Below are 15,145 nucleotides of genomic sequence, written 5' to 3'. Positions count from 1 at the left end.
AGTGTGTATGTTCCCAAGTCATCATTTTCGTTGAGCGATGTTTCTTTTAGAGCAATGATTTAAAGCAACTAATGATTTAGAACATGCGCAAATTGTTTGAATATTGGTAACATGGTTTAATATGGACAATTGCGTCTCACTTCTTAGAAAATCAATTCAGTTATCCACCTAGTTAAACATTTGAAACTTAACTGATTGCGCATTCGACTTCAGATAACCTTTTATACTTTATATCTGCGTCGATTAGCAACAAGAAAACTACGTTAGAGAAATCACTTATCGCCAAACTCCATTAACAATTTACTTTGTTTAGATTCTGTTACGCACATTCGTTTCCATTTTTTGAGCGGCCTTTCGACCATTGAATACAAAACTTTCATGAGACCTTCATTAAACTTCATGAGACGACAATCTGGATCTGGTTCCTTTTATAAAGAGAACAATTTTTTCCTTTTGATAAGGCAGTTTAAAAACATTAATGCGTGCTTTTGTTCTAACTATGGTTTGCATATATAATGGGGGGGGGGCAAGTCATTACAGTTAACATATACCTTACAGAGGTGTATAAATATCATGTATAGATCGCTATTACAGGGGGAGGGGAGGACATAGTTCCGTAAAAAACGTTTCAAAAAGGTAGCTTCAAAAACAAAATTGGTTATTATTTTACCATTACTGTTATATCCAACAACACATAATTAAATGCTGAAGTAATTCCCGTATACAAATTCTCGAGTTCAAATTGTGCGAGTTTCATCTTTTCAACTTCCATGTTGCGGCAAACTGTCTTGTGTTACATGTGATTTCACTTCCTGTCGGGTGTTTAGTGTCATTGGTGATCCTACATTATCAGTCGGCTTCGATTCCTTCCCATCAGTGTGTTGATTCTTCGCAATTTTCTCATGCTGCAATAAAGTGATTAACTTCAGATTAAAAAAGCATACAGAATTCACTGTAGGAATATCCAAAGTACATCAATAATGAATAAACTATTGGAAACTTGTTATTTTCCCACAGGTCAAAACAAATTCAATTTTGTTCAGATAACTTTTATTCGTACATTGGGAGGTGACCGAAATACCTGGCAATCTGAATTGATGTTTACGACTGTTGTGAGACTTGAATACTTACCTTGAAAGGTTCTGAAAAGCATTCTACGATGACCCAACCATTAGAAATAATCAACAGAAATGAGAAAAAACAGCGTTTCGTGTTTCTCAAAAGTCTTAGTGCATGTATCCTATATTTGCACAATTTTGGACAATTTAAACAAACCAAAAAAGGTTTTTTTTCTTTCTTTTCAATGTTTACGTTACAAAATCCAAAACCTCTGTAGTTTTTTAACATGAAACCGTAAATATAATAGTGACTGCTTCACATTTTAAGTTATCTGAAACAAACATTCAACTGTAAACTAGTTGAGAGCTTAAATTAGACACTAAATGGGAAAATTAGGAATTATCAACAGAAAAGAGAAAATCAGCAGCTTTTTTCTCAAAACTCTTATTTTCTGTTGTTCTGGTCTCAAAATACAAAATTTAGTCAACTCTGTTGATCTTAAAGTAAATCGATCTCAAATGAACTATGGAATGTGTGTTTACCATAAGTTCCCGCAGATATTGACAAAACATAATTTTGTGAACACTTCGTTTGATCATTCTCTTTAATCGAAAAATTTATAATAATGATCCAATACTGCCCCCTCTTAACCAAATAGACAAGAACATAGAGGCCTCAATTTCCAGACAAGAGTGTTTGTTCAAGAAACCAGCAAAACGATAAACAAAGTATTTCAATTTTGTTTTGTCTTTACCTCGTTCTCTAGAAAAACTTTTTCCTATAGTTTTTGTATACATGAGGAGTATTACAGTCGTTCAATTGGTTTCGTTTCGGGCCAATAAAACCACAGAAACCAACTACAAGGCACCATACATTTTAAGTTTTACTTAAAGACTTCAAAGAAAGAAAGAAACTTAAAATCTTACTCTAAAGAATGTTACTTTCATTCTGTTTTTTTTTTGTATTGAATACTTTTTGAACGTTAAATTTTTTTACCTTTTGTGTGAAACAAATTTGTATAATCCAATATATATATATATATATATATATATATATATATATATATATATATATATTTAATATAATGTCAACAATTTCATAACAATTTAACTTAATTATTCAAATAATTGAATAGCCACTCCATTTTTAGCCTTTTCTCCTTTTCCTGTTTTCCTTTGAATTTTTAACCTGCTCCAATTTTTCAACTTGCGATAAAATTTGCAGTTTCTATAGAACCAATTAGAGCCTCTAAGAACTACAAAATGACGATGTTTGTCTGTTTTCGCTACGATGCGCAAGCAAAATGTGAAAATTTGACTGACGAAAAAAAAGCCGGACTCGAATATATGTGGAAAAATTACAACTTAAGATTGAAGTTATTGTTCCGACCCCTCTTGAGGGGGGAGGAACTATATACTCAACTGGGTTTTTTTTGTTCAGTCAATTCTGGCCGATCGATATTTTCATCGTAGAGAGTTGAGACTGGTATCATTAGAAAGCTTGTCCAGCGTAGAATATGCAATTAAAAAGATTTTTTGAATTTTCGTTTTTGACAGGGAGATATCGAGGTTTAAACTTTTCGAGGTTGAAAATTCGAGGTTGATTCCGAGGTTGAAAATAGAGTGAATTCCGTTGATTTCATTCACTTTATTTCGGAATTTTTGACTAAGATTTCGCCAATTTTGATAAAATTTAATACAATTTTTCATGAAAATGTTGTTGATTTTACGTTAAAAGACAAAATACATTGCTGGCTATTTTCATGGAATTTTTTTTGTCACAAATTCTGGCTAAGAATTTCACAAAATTCAGACTTTTTCATCAAAAACAGTACGAAATAAGTTTCTTTAGTCCACTCTGATTAATATTGCAGGAAGTGCACACCCAAACACCACTAACACAATCTTTGCAGACTGAAAAGGGGGCTAATTCCACTTCGACTTCCGTTGAGAGTGCTCTGTAAAAAAAACTTTGGCGTGTTTTGCTAACTTCATTCGTTGATTATCAAAAACGCTGCACTTACTTTTGATTTTTTAACAAACAAAAAATCTATATCAATGACATACCAAAAATTAATTTTTCCCAATGGACAATCAACATTAGCAGGACTAGTTCTGTACCAATCTTGGACCGTTACAATCCAAAACTAATTCGGATTGTCATCAGTCGGTTTTTTTGCAAAAAAAATTCGATCTTTTTTATATTAATTAAATAACAGAACATTTCAAATCAAAGCTCACTAGTGATAGGTCCTATTGGCTTCCTTTTCAGCTCAAAATTAATTCATCTAGTTGATTGCGTGAAAGCTTATGGTCGTTTTGACTTTTAAAATATTTGATTTTTTTAATTAAAAAATGGCTTATTGAACTTTGCCTCCATTTTTCTCTTACTTTGGTCAACTTGTAGCTTAGTGTCAGCAATCAACGAGTGCTCCTTTATTCTGCTGAACTCAAATTTAGTCTTTACTGCGGTTTTACGCTTTAAGTTATGGTGTTCTGGCTTTGATACTACTAGATTTCACAATTTTTTTTTTAATTTTTAGGTATTTGCCCATTTTTCATGTTTTCTAATTTTGTCAAGTTATCACGTTATTGTCAGTTCATATATCACGTTTTTCGCGTTCTTTACCGCTTCGACAATTTTTTAATTTTGTCTTTGTCGTTTTTACTTTGTCTTTTTAGTCGTATTTATTTTCCTGTACAATGACCAGGTTTGATTGGCTTTTCCTGGAAGAGAAGATGAGCCGATGTTCTGATATAAGAAGATAGATAATGGCTTTCATGACTTTAAAACAATTGTTTTCCAAAATGAAAAAAAACATTTCAACTTCGCAATTTTGTTCCTTTCATTGTCTGTTTTTACCTGGTCTCGTTAAATAAAGGCTAACGATGACATTATTTGTGTCAAGGGAAGGTGTCAAAAAGGAATTGGTGTCACAAAATCTAATGTTTATAAAGAATTCGTTATGAATTTACTGGCTTCGACACGTGTTTTTCACAAAAAAAAGTAAATTAATTTTTGATTTTTGTCATATTTGACGTTCATTTTGTAGACGTAAGACATGTTCTGGATAATTGCAGGTCTCGAGGGCTTCCTTTGGAAGAATAAACGAACCTATTCAATTTTTTGTAATCAATTCTAAATAATGGCTTTCATGTCTTTGAAAATAAATTTTTTTCGATAAAAACAAGTTTTACATAATCTTGCGTTTTTTCTTTTTGGTCTAATTGTTACCTAGTTTTATTAATGAGAGGTCACATAATACATTATCGGTGTTCAACGAAGGTGCAATGGAACATATTTTGGGGGCCAAAGTGTGTCTTCACGGCTTCCAAAGCATTTTCTGGAAATATTTAATTCATTTTTAGTTTGTTGTCTATTTGTTGTTCTTTTTGTAAATGCATAAAAAATTGAATACCAAGAGTTCTTAATTCCCTTCTATAGAAGCATTGGTAATTGCAAACCTATGGGATATTTTAGTTGATTCCTAATGGTTTTCATTACTTTGAAACTAATTGTTTTTTTTTAAATATTTAGTTTCTGTTCTTCTTTGTCGTACCAAGCTTTATTATGAACTGGTGAATGACCATTTTTTCTGGTGAATTACAAGTTTTTTGTCCATTTTCAGTTTTATCTGACGCTATTTTGACTTTGTTATTAAGTTTTGTTTTTTAAAACGGATATAAATTTTTTGATGTAATTAATGTTTGTTGTTGCTGTTTGTTTTTGCTGTTAGTCTTCGCTCGTTTTCTTAATATCGGCATATCTCATCAATCTAATGCATCTTTTTTTTTACTCCACTGAGCTATTAGCTTTGGAGGCTATCTTTTCGTTCATACACCAGTTTTTTTTTTGAAAAATACTTGAATTTTGTGTGTTTTTCTATCTGTTCCTCATTTAGTAGACAATTATGCCAAAATTGTGGATGAGCGGGGTCGGAACCTTATGTGCGATCGCACATTAACGAGCCGCCTTGTAGTACTGAAGTGTCAAAATGCCTAAACATAAACTGTACAAGTGTCGAATTGAGTGTGACTTAAGAATGGCGTCTGAATGCTGTTTATGTCGAACGGGAAACTTCAGGTAGAGTGGGAATACAACGAAGCTACCCCGTGGGCACGTGGTCATAAGACAATAACATATCCCGGACAATAAAACAGCCAGAACTTATAAACTATATTGGTGCCAGGACAAAATAGCCAATGTGCCAAAACATCCAAATTATACCCAATAAAGGTTGTCTAATATACCCAACATCCAATAGTTACCCTTTTTTTTGAAAAGATCAAAACGAGTATTTTGCATACTTATGATAATGCAAAAGTGAGATAACATATAAAGTACTCAACTATATGTACTAAGTTTTAAAAATAAGACTAGTTCATTCGGCCATGACTCTTGGGCATGCCTTAGCGGCTCGCGGGACTTGACTTCAAACTATCAGAATCGAACATTGGATCAAATTATCCGCTAAGTATGCTAAAACACTCTTGTAATACCAACTGATAATTTGTTATGGGATTATTGGACGAAAAGCTCAAAGCGAATAATTTGGGTGTTATGGAATTGGGTATTTTGACACATGGTGTATTTTGGGATTGCGTAAAGTACATGTAATCAATAACGTCATACCTTTTTGTGGTGCGTAGCCATATGATTCCTGTGCGATTGTATCCATGCTGTACTTTTCCCACAGATTTCACATTCGTATGGTTTCTCTGTGCTGTGTACACGCATGTGTTTCTTCAGGTCACTCTTAGTCGCTGTGTTCACATAACAATACGGACAGGAAAAGTTCCTTAAAAATCCTTAGTATTTATACCAAAAACTAATTCATTTAAACACGAAAAATTCTAATATTGCTAAAAAAAATTCGAGCTCAACTAAATCTTGCTGATCTGCTCGTAAATGCTAGCAAAGCCAATTGTAGATTATAATATATAGGTTCTAACTTGATGCTGTAATTTCTCATCAACAGCGCTACCATTGCCAACAGGATTAATTTCAAATTTTCAAACATGATTATCAGGTCATTGACAAAATAATTCTGGCTGAACAATTGCGCTTCATAAACTCTATCGCAAAATACGAATGATGCTATGTACCCCATCAATGTCTTACTTTTGCACGGCCAGCAATAAGGAATTTGTCATAAAGTGCTCAAAGACTTTTTGCGATTGTGCCAACTCAAGATTAACTTACAATTCTTTCGTGTGATACATGATATGCAGTTTGAGTGTGGACTCTCTGCCAAACTGTTTTCCACAAATGTTGCACGTGAACTGTTTCTCGTCAGAGTGAGTGACCATGTGCATTTTTAGGTGTTCGTTTCGGTTGAAACCTCTCTCACAAATATCACACTTGAACTTCTTGTCTCCAGCGTGACTCCTCATATGCACTGATAACGCACCTAAAATCGAGCTGGTTTTGATTACCGAAACTGTCATTTATTTATTGCCCGATGTCAAACGTTCCTTAAAAAATACAGTTGATCAAAATCGCTCAAAATCGACCCTATGCAAGAAGATGTCAAGCAACTCCAATTAAAGAACTCAAACACACAAACGCCTTCACTCAGCCGAACTTTACAGTGGTCATGGTCAATTTTACAATTACCAGAGGTCCAAACTTCAAAATTAGGCAACCACTTTTGAGATGCGTCAAAATACCCTGTCTGAATTCCGTCCAAGCCGTTGTTTGTTTTGGTTGAAAAATTAACTCTAGGATAAAAAGAGTGTATGAATGGAACGTCAAATTAACAATTTCACGTCTCGTCCAAATGATTTCATTCTAATGATAGATAAAAAGCAGATGAGTCTTTCAATAGAAAACGTTGACAAACATTACCAAAGCCACTCAAAAAACGACCTCACAACTTACAATAAAATTAAGTGATCCTAAACAAAGTTCTCTATTCATTCGAGCAAAGAAATCATTTGAAACAATATCTGCACCAAGAAATCGGAGTAAAGAGAGAAGCAATAAAAGCAAAACATCAACTAAAAGATATTTAACACAAACAAGTAATTATTCCAAGTCAAGATATTCCACGCAACCAACTTTTACCAAGTCAATAATATTCCTCTATCAGCAACCATCCCCTTAGCATCAAACTCTAGCAAACTGCGCACGGCCAATGGGGGTTTGACGATTTTTAATAGCAACAAGTTAACCATAGACAAATATAACCGACTAAAGTCGGGCGAAATGCTCTCAAACGACCGGCGAGCGGTTGACTTCGACAGTAGCTAGCTGCGGTTTAGTTAGACTAGCTTTAGCTTAATTGAAGTGACGTGAGGTGAGCGCAGCGGGGGGGGGGGGTGGTTGGGTCGATATGGGAGGCGGGTGATGGTAACGGTGAGGGGTTTTTGGCTGTATGGAGCCACGTCCTTACGGCCTAAACAATGTGCAGGTTTTGGGGATTGGTGGCGGGTTGAAGTGAGGAGGGTGGCTGATGTGGGGGGGGGGGGGGGGGTGCGGGGGTCAACTTTAAGAACCGCCCTTCACACCATTTGTATACGTCTCCAGAACCGTTTCTGTGAATCGCATACTTGGAGACTAGTCAGCTGAAGGGCTCTAACAGAACCTAATGCCCTCTGGGCGCTACCTGTTTATCCCATTTTTAAGGACGAAAAGTCAAACCGGTCAGACAAAAATCGGTCAAGCGAAAAATCCCATAAAGACGACAGGACTAATATAATTGCTCCAAACTTCATTTGAGAGCAAATAAAAACAATTAATCAAAACACAGAAAGGTACACAACGTGGTTTGTGATTTGTTATCAACTAAATTCACTTAGTGGGCTTCAAATGAAGTCATTTAGAGGTTATTATATAACTTATTAACCACTAATAAAATTTGAACTAAAAATAACACCAATTTTGTCGCACTTTTCATCTGACTTTTAGCAGTGAACTGCCGCCACTTGAGTTCAGCTGATACTTGTGAATTCGAGAGAAGTTTAGATCACGCAAAACAGAAAAGTCAAGGGCGTAAAAGTCACTCTGAAAGTCATAACGGCCGAGCAAAAATTTTGCATAAAAAACCAACACCTTTACAATAATTGCTTCAAACTTCGTTAGAGAGCAATTAAACGAATCTCCAGTTAGTTCTGTATTGCGATGTGAGCAGCTCAGAGAAAAGGTATAAGATGGTCTTGAACCGTAAATAGTGCTTCTTTGAAAAATTTCCAATAAGGGTTTCTGTAGGATGGCAGCTGAGTAAGCTTTCCGCAAATTCTCAGCACGTACATCGGCCATTTCATACGACGAAACTGCATACAGAAGTGTATTCTGTTTATGGGAGTTGAGCATTTTGACGATACAGTCGACGCTGGATTTCAACTTTTCTGGTTAGAGTAATCGTGAAAGGCCACGTTTCACAAACAATAGGGAGGGCAATGGGCTCGAAAGATGTTTGTCGTGCGTGAAAAGCTTTTGGCGCATCACCTGTCTAGCTGCATCGAGCAAATTGTGCAGATAAAGGTTCCGACATGCTATTCAAAAATGGAGAGGGGATAGCCATGAGCTCAATTTTTAACTCAAACTTTTATCCCCTGCACTTAATTATCAAACCGTTTTTTTTGTTTAAACCAATCATGACTATCGTTCAATTATTATAGTATTTTCTGTGCTCCTAATCAAACAGTTCTTGGATATTCCATACAATGTGAGGCACCTGAAAACGGATCCGCTGATGATTATCTAATGTTGAGCTCGTTTCTTCAGTTCAACTTAAATGTACATATTTTTTGTACACAATAAATAAACTTCTTTTGAATTATTTGATAACAGAAAACGAACAATTTATTATTATTATTACTTTAGCGTATTGGCAATAACTTATCGCCCACATATAGGACACTGTTAGTAATGGCGATCAGCAAGCGACGTTAGGTATTGTCTACGTAGTTTCAGGGTATTTTGTTTATGATATGGTCAATGAGAAGGGTTAAAACCCATGGCGTGATAAGAATTCCTGCTTGACTCCCAGAATATCTCTTTCTAAATGCGGGAACAATTATGATATCCCTTTGTATGTAGTGAAATTCAAAGCTTTTGGCAGAGCAGTTGGCGAGCGGAAGTGAAATCGTTTGTAGCACTTCTCTCGCATCACATTAAAACGCCGTTCTTAATCCTTTACAGTAAAGCTTGTTTATAGCACTGGAGAATTTTTCCATAAATTCTGTCAGAGGTACTTCTTAAAACAGTTCCTCTGACTTTTTGAGAAAAACTATTCGTTTACTAGCTCTATTTACATCTTAGCCTCTTTTTATCTTCATTAAAAAGAATCTTACTACTTTCGTTCATACTGCCTTAACTTTTTAAAAACAGTGTATAATTTTTGTAAATATGTAAAAAAGTAACCTTTCAATGGGAACCCCTGACCACACAGTTCACACTTGTATGGTTTGATGCCCGTATGTAAGACCAGGTGTTTGACTGTGTCTGCAAACAGCCTACATTGTTTTGCACAAACTATGCACTTGGTTGCTCCAGTGTGAACTGATTTGAAATGAGTCATTACATCTTGACAACATACAACTTCAGAGCACAGATTGCATGTAATAGATTCTTCAATTACCATAACTAAAACAATTCTCGTGCAAAATTTGTAAAGTAGTCACGACTATCCAATAGAAAAATTCTAAAAATGAGCTCAAAAAGGCAAACTTCAGAACACAGGCGATATAAGAATCTGTAAGGTATGACTCCTGAGAGGCTGCTTAGTGTGAGAAAGGTTTTTGATAGGGTAAAAATTTACACCATAAAAGTCTCCGTAAACGTCTCATCAGATCTTACACGATGCAAGAATCTGTTAACCTGAATATTTATCGTGACAAATCGCATAAAAATTAGGGGATCAGAATCGGATGATAATTTACCATATACGAATCGTGCACGAATTTATGATTCAAGACAAATTTATGATGTAAAATCAAGTCAAACTTTATACTATGAAAATTCATCGTAAACATCCTATTAGACCAAAAATCCTCTTACTAGAACTCCATTATGCAAGACCTAGTAACATGTTCTATTTAGCTAAAAATTAAAATAACCTCATAATATAGTCAGGAGCTTGGAAAAATGAAACAAACCGAAATTAAGAATAAACAACAAACAGTCTGATTAAGGCGATTATTAATTACCCTCTGGGTCAATCAGCTGTTATGACGTGCATCTTCAATCAGTTCAACAAATCCCACAGAAATTTTGAACTAAAATATGGTCTATTCATAAACCCAGCTGAACAATATCAAACATAAGAATCCAAGTTGAAGTTGCAATTCATAAATCAGATCTGATGACGACGAGAGAGGGTGAACTCCTTCCTCTCACAAAGAAATGTTTACGTGAAAATTAAGAATACGAGAAGCGAGAAGTTCTCACCAACAGCCGGAGTCCCCCAGGGTAGCGTTGTGGCGCCCATATTATTCCTAATTTATGTCTCTAACATTCCAGAAACGCCAGCAGAAATTTCTCAGTTTGCAGATGACTTTGCATTGTTTTACAGGTCAAAGTCCAGTCAGTTAATACAAAGCAAACTCAAAGCCTCACTCAACACTCTCATAAAGTGGTGTGATAAGTTGAAAATCAAAATAAACCCGGCCAAAACAAAGTACATGCTATTCAAAAACCCTTCGAAAAGACAAACAAGTCTCAGTTTAAACATCAACGGAAAACAAATTGAGGAAGTTACAACCATAAAGTTCTTAGGAATAACCATGACGCCACAACTAAACTGGAATGAACATTGTAAAGACATCACACGCAGAGCAAACAAGCGAATCTTCCAACTGCAGCGTCTAAGCAACCTCAATGTTGAGCAGGGGAGTTTACTTCTGCTGTACAAGTCCTGGATCCGGCCCCTATTTCTATATGCAAACGCTTGCTGGCTAAACCAATCGCAAACGGTCATATCAATCATGCAAAAAGCGCAAAACAGAGCACTGAGAATATGTTTAAGGAAACCTCGATGGTACAGCGTGCAAAAGTTACATGAAGAATCGAACTCACCTACTATAAGAAACATGCAGATACGGTTGGCAAAAGAATACATCAAGCGCGCACAAAAGAACAAAATTGAAGCAATTTTACGGCTTATAGAAAAGAAAAGGCAGTGTCTAAAGAACAACTGCAAAAGCACATTAGACTTTCTGATTGATTAGGCTTACTGACATTAAAACTGTTTCTTCCTATTTACAGATTTAAAAATCAGTGATCACCGACTAAGACCCAAAGGATCCTTTGAGTCAAAGTCAGGATCTAATCTAGGGTCAGGAAGCTTCTTCGATCCTTTTCAATCAGAATCAGAAGTTGCCCGCCGTTTCCTAGGCTTTAAAATGCACTTCTGTCGCTTCCAAACTCTATAAGCCTCCGACAGTCCATCCGGTAACAGCCCCTCAAACAGAGGAAGCTTCTCTCGGGCAATCTGCCGGGGATCCCTGGCTCAGTAAGAAGCTTTCGAGAGGAATCACCCGAACCATGCCGTGAGGAAACTTCTCCTCTGGAGGGGGACTCTCGGGAGTAGTGCGTACAGACATTTTGTTAATCCCCTCAAGCTTGACTGCTCAGCATTTGTAAAACATACGATACAATTCGAAACCGGCAAACTTTGGACCAATGATTCTAATGTATCTCAATTATGTATAACTAATTCATTTCAAAAATCGAGAGAAACTCATCAGCCACGATAACTGAATAAAGACAATTCTCAAGCAGAGACGTGTGTATATTGGCGCAACACATAAGTATACTAAATGAAAAACACAACGGGAGTTCGATCCCCCAACGCGCCGCAGCCTTCTCGAGCAAACAAACAAAGCTGATTACTTCTCAGCCCTTCTTCTAGTTTCAGTTTAATTTAATCTCTCTTTTTTCTTTCCTCTTTTAACTACTTATTCTCTCTTTCTTCTCTATCCCTGACAAAACTTACCTTTATGCCCAACAATCTTCAATAACAACTGCAAACTCGGCTAGCCAGAAGTAATCAACGACAAGTAATCGCAACCAGGAAAAGCCAGTAAAAACCCTCCACGGTGTTTATAATGGCTTCGTACCCCAGAAACAGTGTACAGTTTAGAACCAATGCCCCAAATTCAAACTCAAACTCAAAAAAACTCTTCAAGCTGCTGCTCTAATAAACTTGATTGTTGATGGTTGTACATGAAATTTCTGAATTGCTAAATCAGATCTGATGACGAAATATATTCCCTTGGTTATCAGAATAGAAATTGTGAAAATCATACAGCACAGAAACAAAAATGTATCAAAAAAATACTTGTGCAAATGTTAGCAAGCATGAATAAGCGTAGTAAATATAAAGTATAGTTAAATCTTTGCAAACCAAAATATTCAGAACTCTTATTATTGATATGCATAGACTCTAAATCTGATCTGATAAAAAGACAACCGTCAGGAAAATTTTGGAAGCAACAGACTAATGTCGGGCGATTGCTTTCAAATGACCAGCGACCGGTTGGCTTCGGTAGTAGCCAGCTGGGGTTTAGGAATGCTAGCAATAGGGGGCGGGGAGGGAGTCAATCGTTGGGTGGTAGGGTTCGGAGGTATCGACATGATGGGGTTAAAATCGCCAGGTGGAGGATGGTGGACGAGGGGAGTGCTAGGGATGGGTGGGGCTGGCTCAGGTGGTCAGACCTTTAAGATTAAGAACAGCACTTCACTTCGTAAAATTTTCTCAAAACAGTTTTACTGAATCGCATACTTTGAGACTAGTAAGTTGTACGCTCTAAGAGAGTTGCTCAGTCAACTAATGCCCTCTGTGCTTTACATGTTCATCCTGTTTTCGAGGAAGAAAAGTTAAAGGTTCAGACGAAAAATTGGTCAAGCGAAAAATCGCATAAAAAGGCCACAGGGCTAATGTAATTGCTGTAAACTTTGTTTGAGAGCAATTAATAATTCACGTGATAGCCTTCAAAATTCTTCGACAGCCTTATTTTTGCTTGACCAATAAGACAGCTAAACATTAAGCCTGAGTATCGTAGACCAGCTGCAGATGGACTGCACTGGAGTATGTTTCGACAAAGAAGAACTCATTCTCACCTGCAGTTTTCTGTCGACAAGGCGCTGATAACTTAACCAATTCCGGTTTCTGAAGAGAACCAATACTTTTCACTTTTGCTACAGTTGCTATTACTGTGCTACTGCTGCTGTCGTTAAAACTATTGCTATCAGTTGGCGAAACGCTCGACAAAGCATCGCTATCATGTTCCAAGGATGACTCTGTTTTGATTGGCGTTGTAACTTCAAATTCTTCAAGTAAATCTGCTTCAACCGGTTCAGTTTTGATATACTTTTGATTCATACCCGCAGAACTGCCACTAGCAGAATTACGTTGATCTTTGACATTTTGGGACATTTCGACTCGACGTTTTGCAGACGAATTATCGAAACCTCTGAAACCCGATACGCACTGTTTTAAATCCTCGGGTGGTTCTTCACCTACCTGTTGATATAACCGTAAAATTTGACTCACTGCAGTTGCAGAAATAGTAATTGAGGTTCCAGAACATTCTTGACTAGGCTCTGCTTGCGTTGAAAAAGAAGATTCGACATTACTTACGGTTCCACTGAAGTTCTCAGAAAACCAGCTATGTGACGGACAGTGAATATTATCAGTATTATTGTAATTTTGCGCGGAAGAAACACTTAAAAACGAATTTGGAGAAATGGAATGGTCTGTTTTTATTGAGGAACATGTGACGTAGCCCGATTGCGAATCTCCGGCACTACAATTGCTGCTTTCGTCGTGATTTGAGGGTGACTCGACACCCGAATCAATGCTCAATTCTGATTGGATGAGTGAAAATTGAGAAATCGAGGTGGTAGCAAGTCCAGGGTCTGTTTGATTGTCTGGTTGCATGGTTCCATCAAGATCCATATATTGACTTATCGTTATTGTGACCAACTAATGTCATAGAAGGCAAGCAACGCAACTGAAAGCATTAATCTGTTAAAACACAGAGCAGAAAACTAGTTTCAAGCTTTTTAAAACGACTAGCAGTGCTCCAAGGGAATTAGACAACGAAGCACGTATATTAGCTTAAAAAATAATTATTCTTATTTTTTCAAAATTAATCAAAGATTTCCAAAATAATGGGTGGCATAGTACACGAAAAGCTCAAAAACACCAAAGGAATTTTTAGTGTTTGGGCAAAGATTTTAATCTAAGCTTAAGCAGACATGTGCGGCAAAAAAGTTGAGAGGGTAGGGCAAAAAAATGGGTGTACCAAACATCGCAGCTGAGGTAAACCGTACACTTACAGCCAAAGAAAACTCTGCAAAGAAAGAAAGCTATGCAGAGACTTAATGCCTTTGGGCTTTAACACTTTATCCAGTTTTCGAGCGACAGAAGTCAATTTAAATCACTCAAGCCAGCGAAAGAACGTTTCCACCAAAAGTCACCAAATTCAAAAAATCTGCGATAGAATTGAATTGAAGAGATGCAATTACTCAAAAGTTGAAACTACGAAAATGGAGGAGGTGGGGGTTATAAACTGAGGGTTCAAAATTTGGGACCTCAATTTGAGCCACTTCAGCAATCTCGGCGCAATACACACTTATTGACTAGTAAAAAGGCTAGAGTATTACACAGCGTCTAATTCCTCTCTGGTTTCACAATGTTATCCCGTTTCTGAGGTAGAAAAATTAAATCAGTTAGACAAAGATCAAGAAAAAAAGTAACATAGCTGGCAGATTGCCAGAAAATAGCCGCAAGAGATTCGTAGATCGGCAGTCAAAAAACAGTAAAAAAGACAGACCAAAAAAATTCGTCTTTTCATTGAAGGCTGATCTGTTATATTTTGATTAAAAATCTGTATAAGTTATTGCTGCTTCTATCAGCTGATCTCAAATAACCTTCATTTAGAGTGACATATACCCATTTGACCTTATCTCTTTGAATTAGGGTAAATAAAATACAATTTCGAAGTGAGGAAGTCATTTTTGAGAGTGAGGTAAGTCAAGTGTGACCAAAAATTTAATCACGCGCATGAACAAAAAAACTCGCTCCACTAAGAGCGAAAAATGACGTCACACATGCAATTCAGTTGAAATTGCATGA

The 15,145-nt window shown here is 36.4% G+C and overlaps 1 protein-coding gene across 2 annotated transcripts; it reads right to left on the bottom strand.

Annotated features, from left to right (window-relative positions):
• Positions 1-641: 641 nt before the first annotated feature.
• On the bottom strand, positions 642-14,014 carry LOC142342160 (uncharacterized). Of its 2 annotated transcripts, XM_075393363.1 has the most exons (5): positions 13,126-14,014; positions 9,427-9,648; positions 6,262-6,469; positions 5,692-5,857; positions 642-905 (listed from the first exon to the last, which is right to left on the bottom strand). In XM_075393363.1, the coding sequence occupies exons 1-5, from the start codon at positions 13,961-13,963 to the stop codon at positions 762-764; spliced, it is 1,578 nt and encodes a 525-aa protein (XP_075249478.1). In that variant the 5' UTR covers positions 13,964-14,014; the 3' UTR covers positions 642-761. The 2 variants fall into 2 exon arrangements, with proteins under 2 accessions (XP_075249478.1, XP_075249479.1); XM_075393364.1 differs by lacking the exon at positions 9,427-9,648.
• Between the last annotated feature and the right edge of the window lie 1,131 nt (positions 14,015-15,145).

Source organism: Convolutriloba macropyga, chromosome 7 (assembly GCF_964194025.1).
Source record: "Convolutriloba macropyga chromosome 7, txConMacr16.3, whole genome shotgun sequence".
Classification (NCBI taxonomy): domain Eukaryota; kingdom Metazoa; phylum Xenacoelomorpha; order Acoela; family Convolutidae; genus Convolutriloba; species Convolutriloba macropyga.
The sequence above is the reverse complement of the archived record's forward strand: the minus strand, read 5'-3'. Positions and strand labels throughout refer to the sequence as shown.

Coding starts and splice junctions, on each gene's coding strand:
- LOC142342160 (XM_075393363.1), bottom strand. CDS start 13,963: ATGGATCTTGATGGAACCATGCAACCAGACAATCAAACAGACCCTGGA. Junction 5,858..6,261: donor ATGTATCACACGAAAGAATT/GTAAGTTAATCT, acceptor AGGATTTTTAAG/GAACTTTTCCTGTCCGTATT. Junction 906..5,691: donor TGGCTACGCACCACAAAAAG/GTATGACGTTAT, acceptor ACTTTATTGCAG/CATGAGAAAATTGCGAAGAA.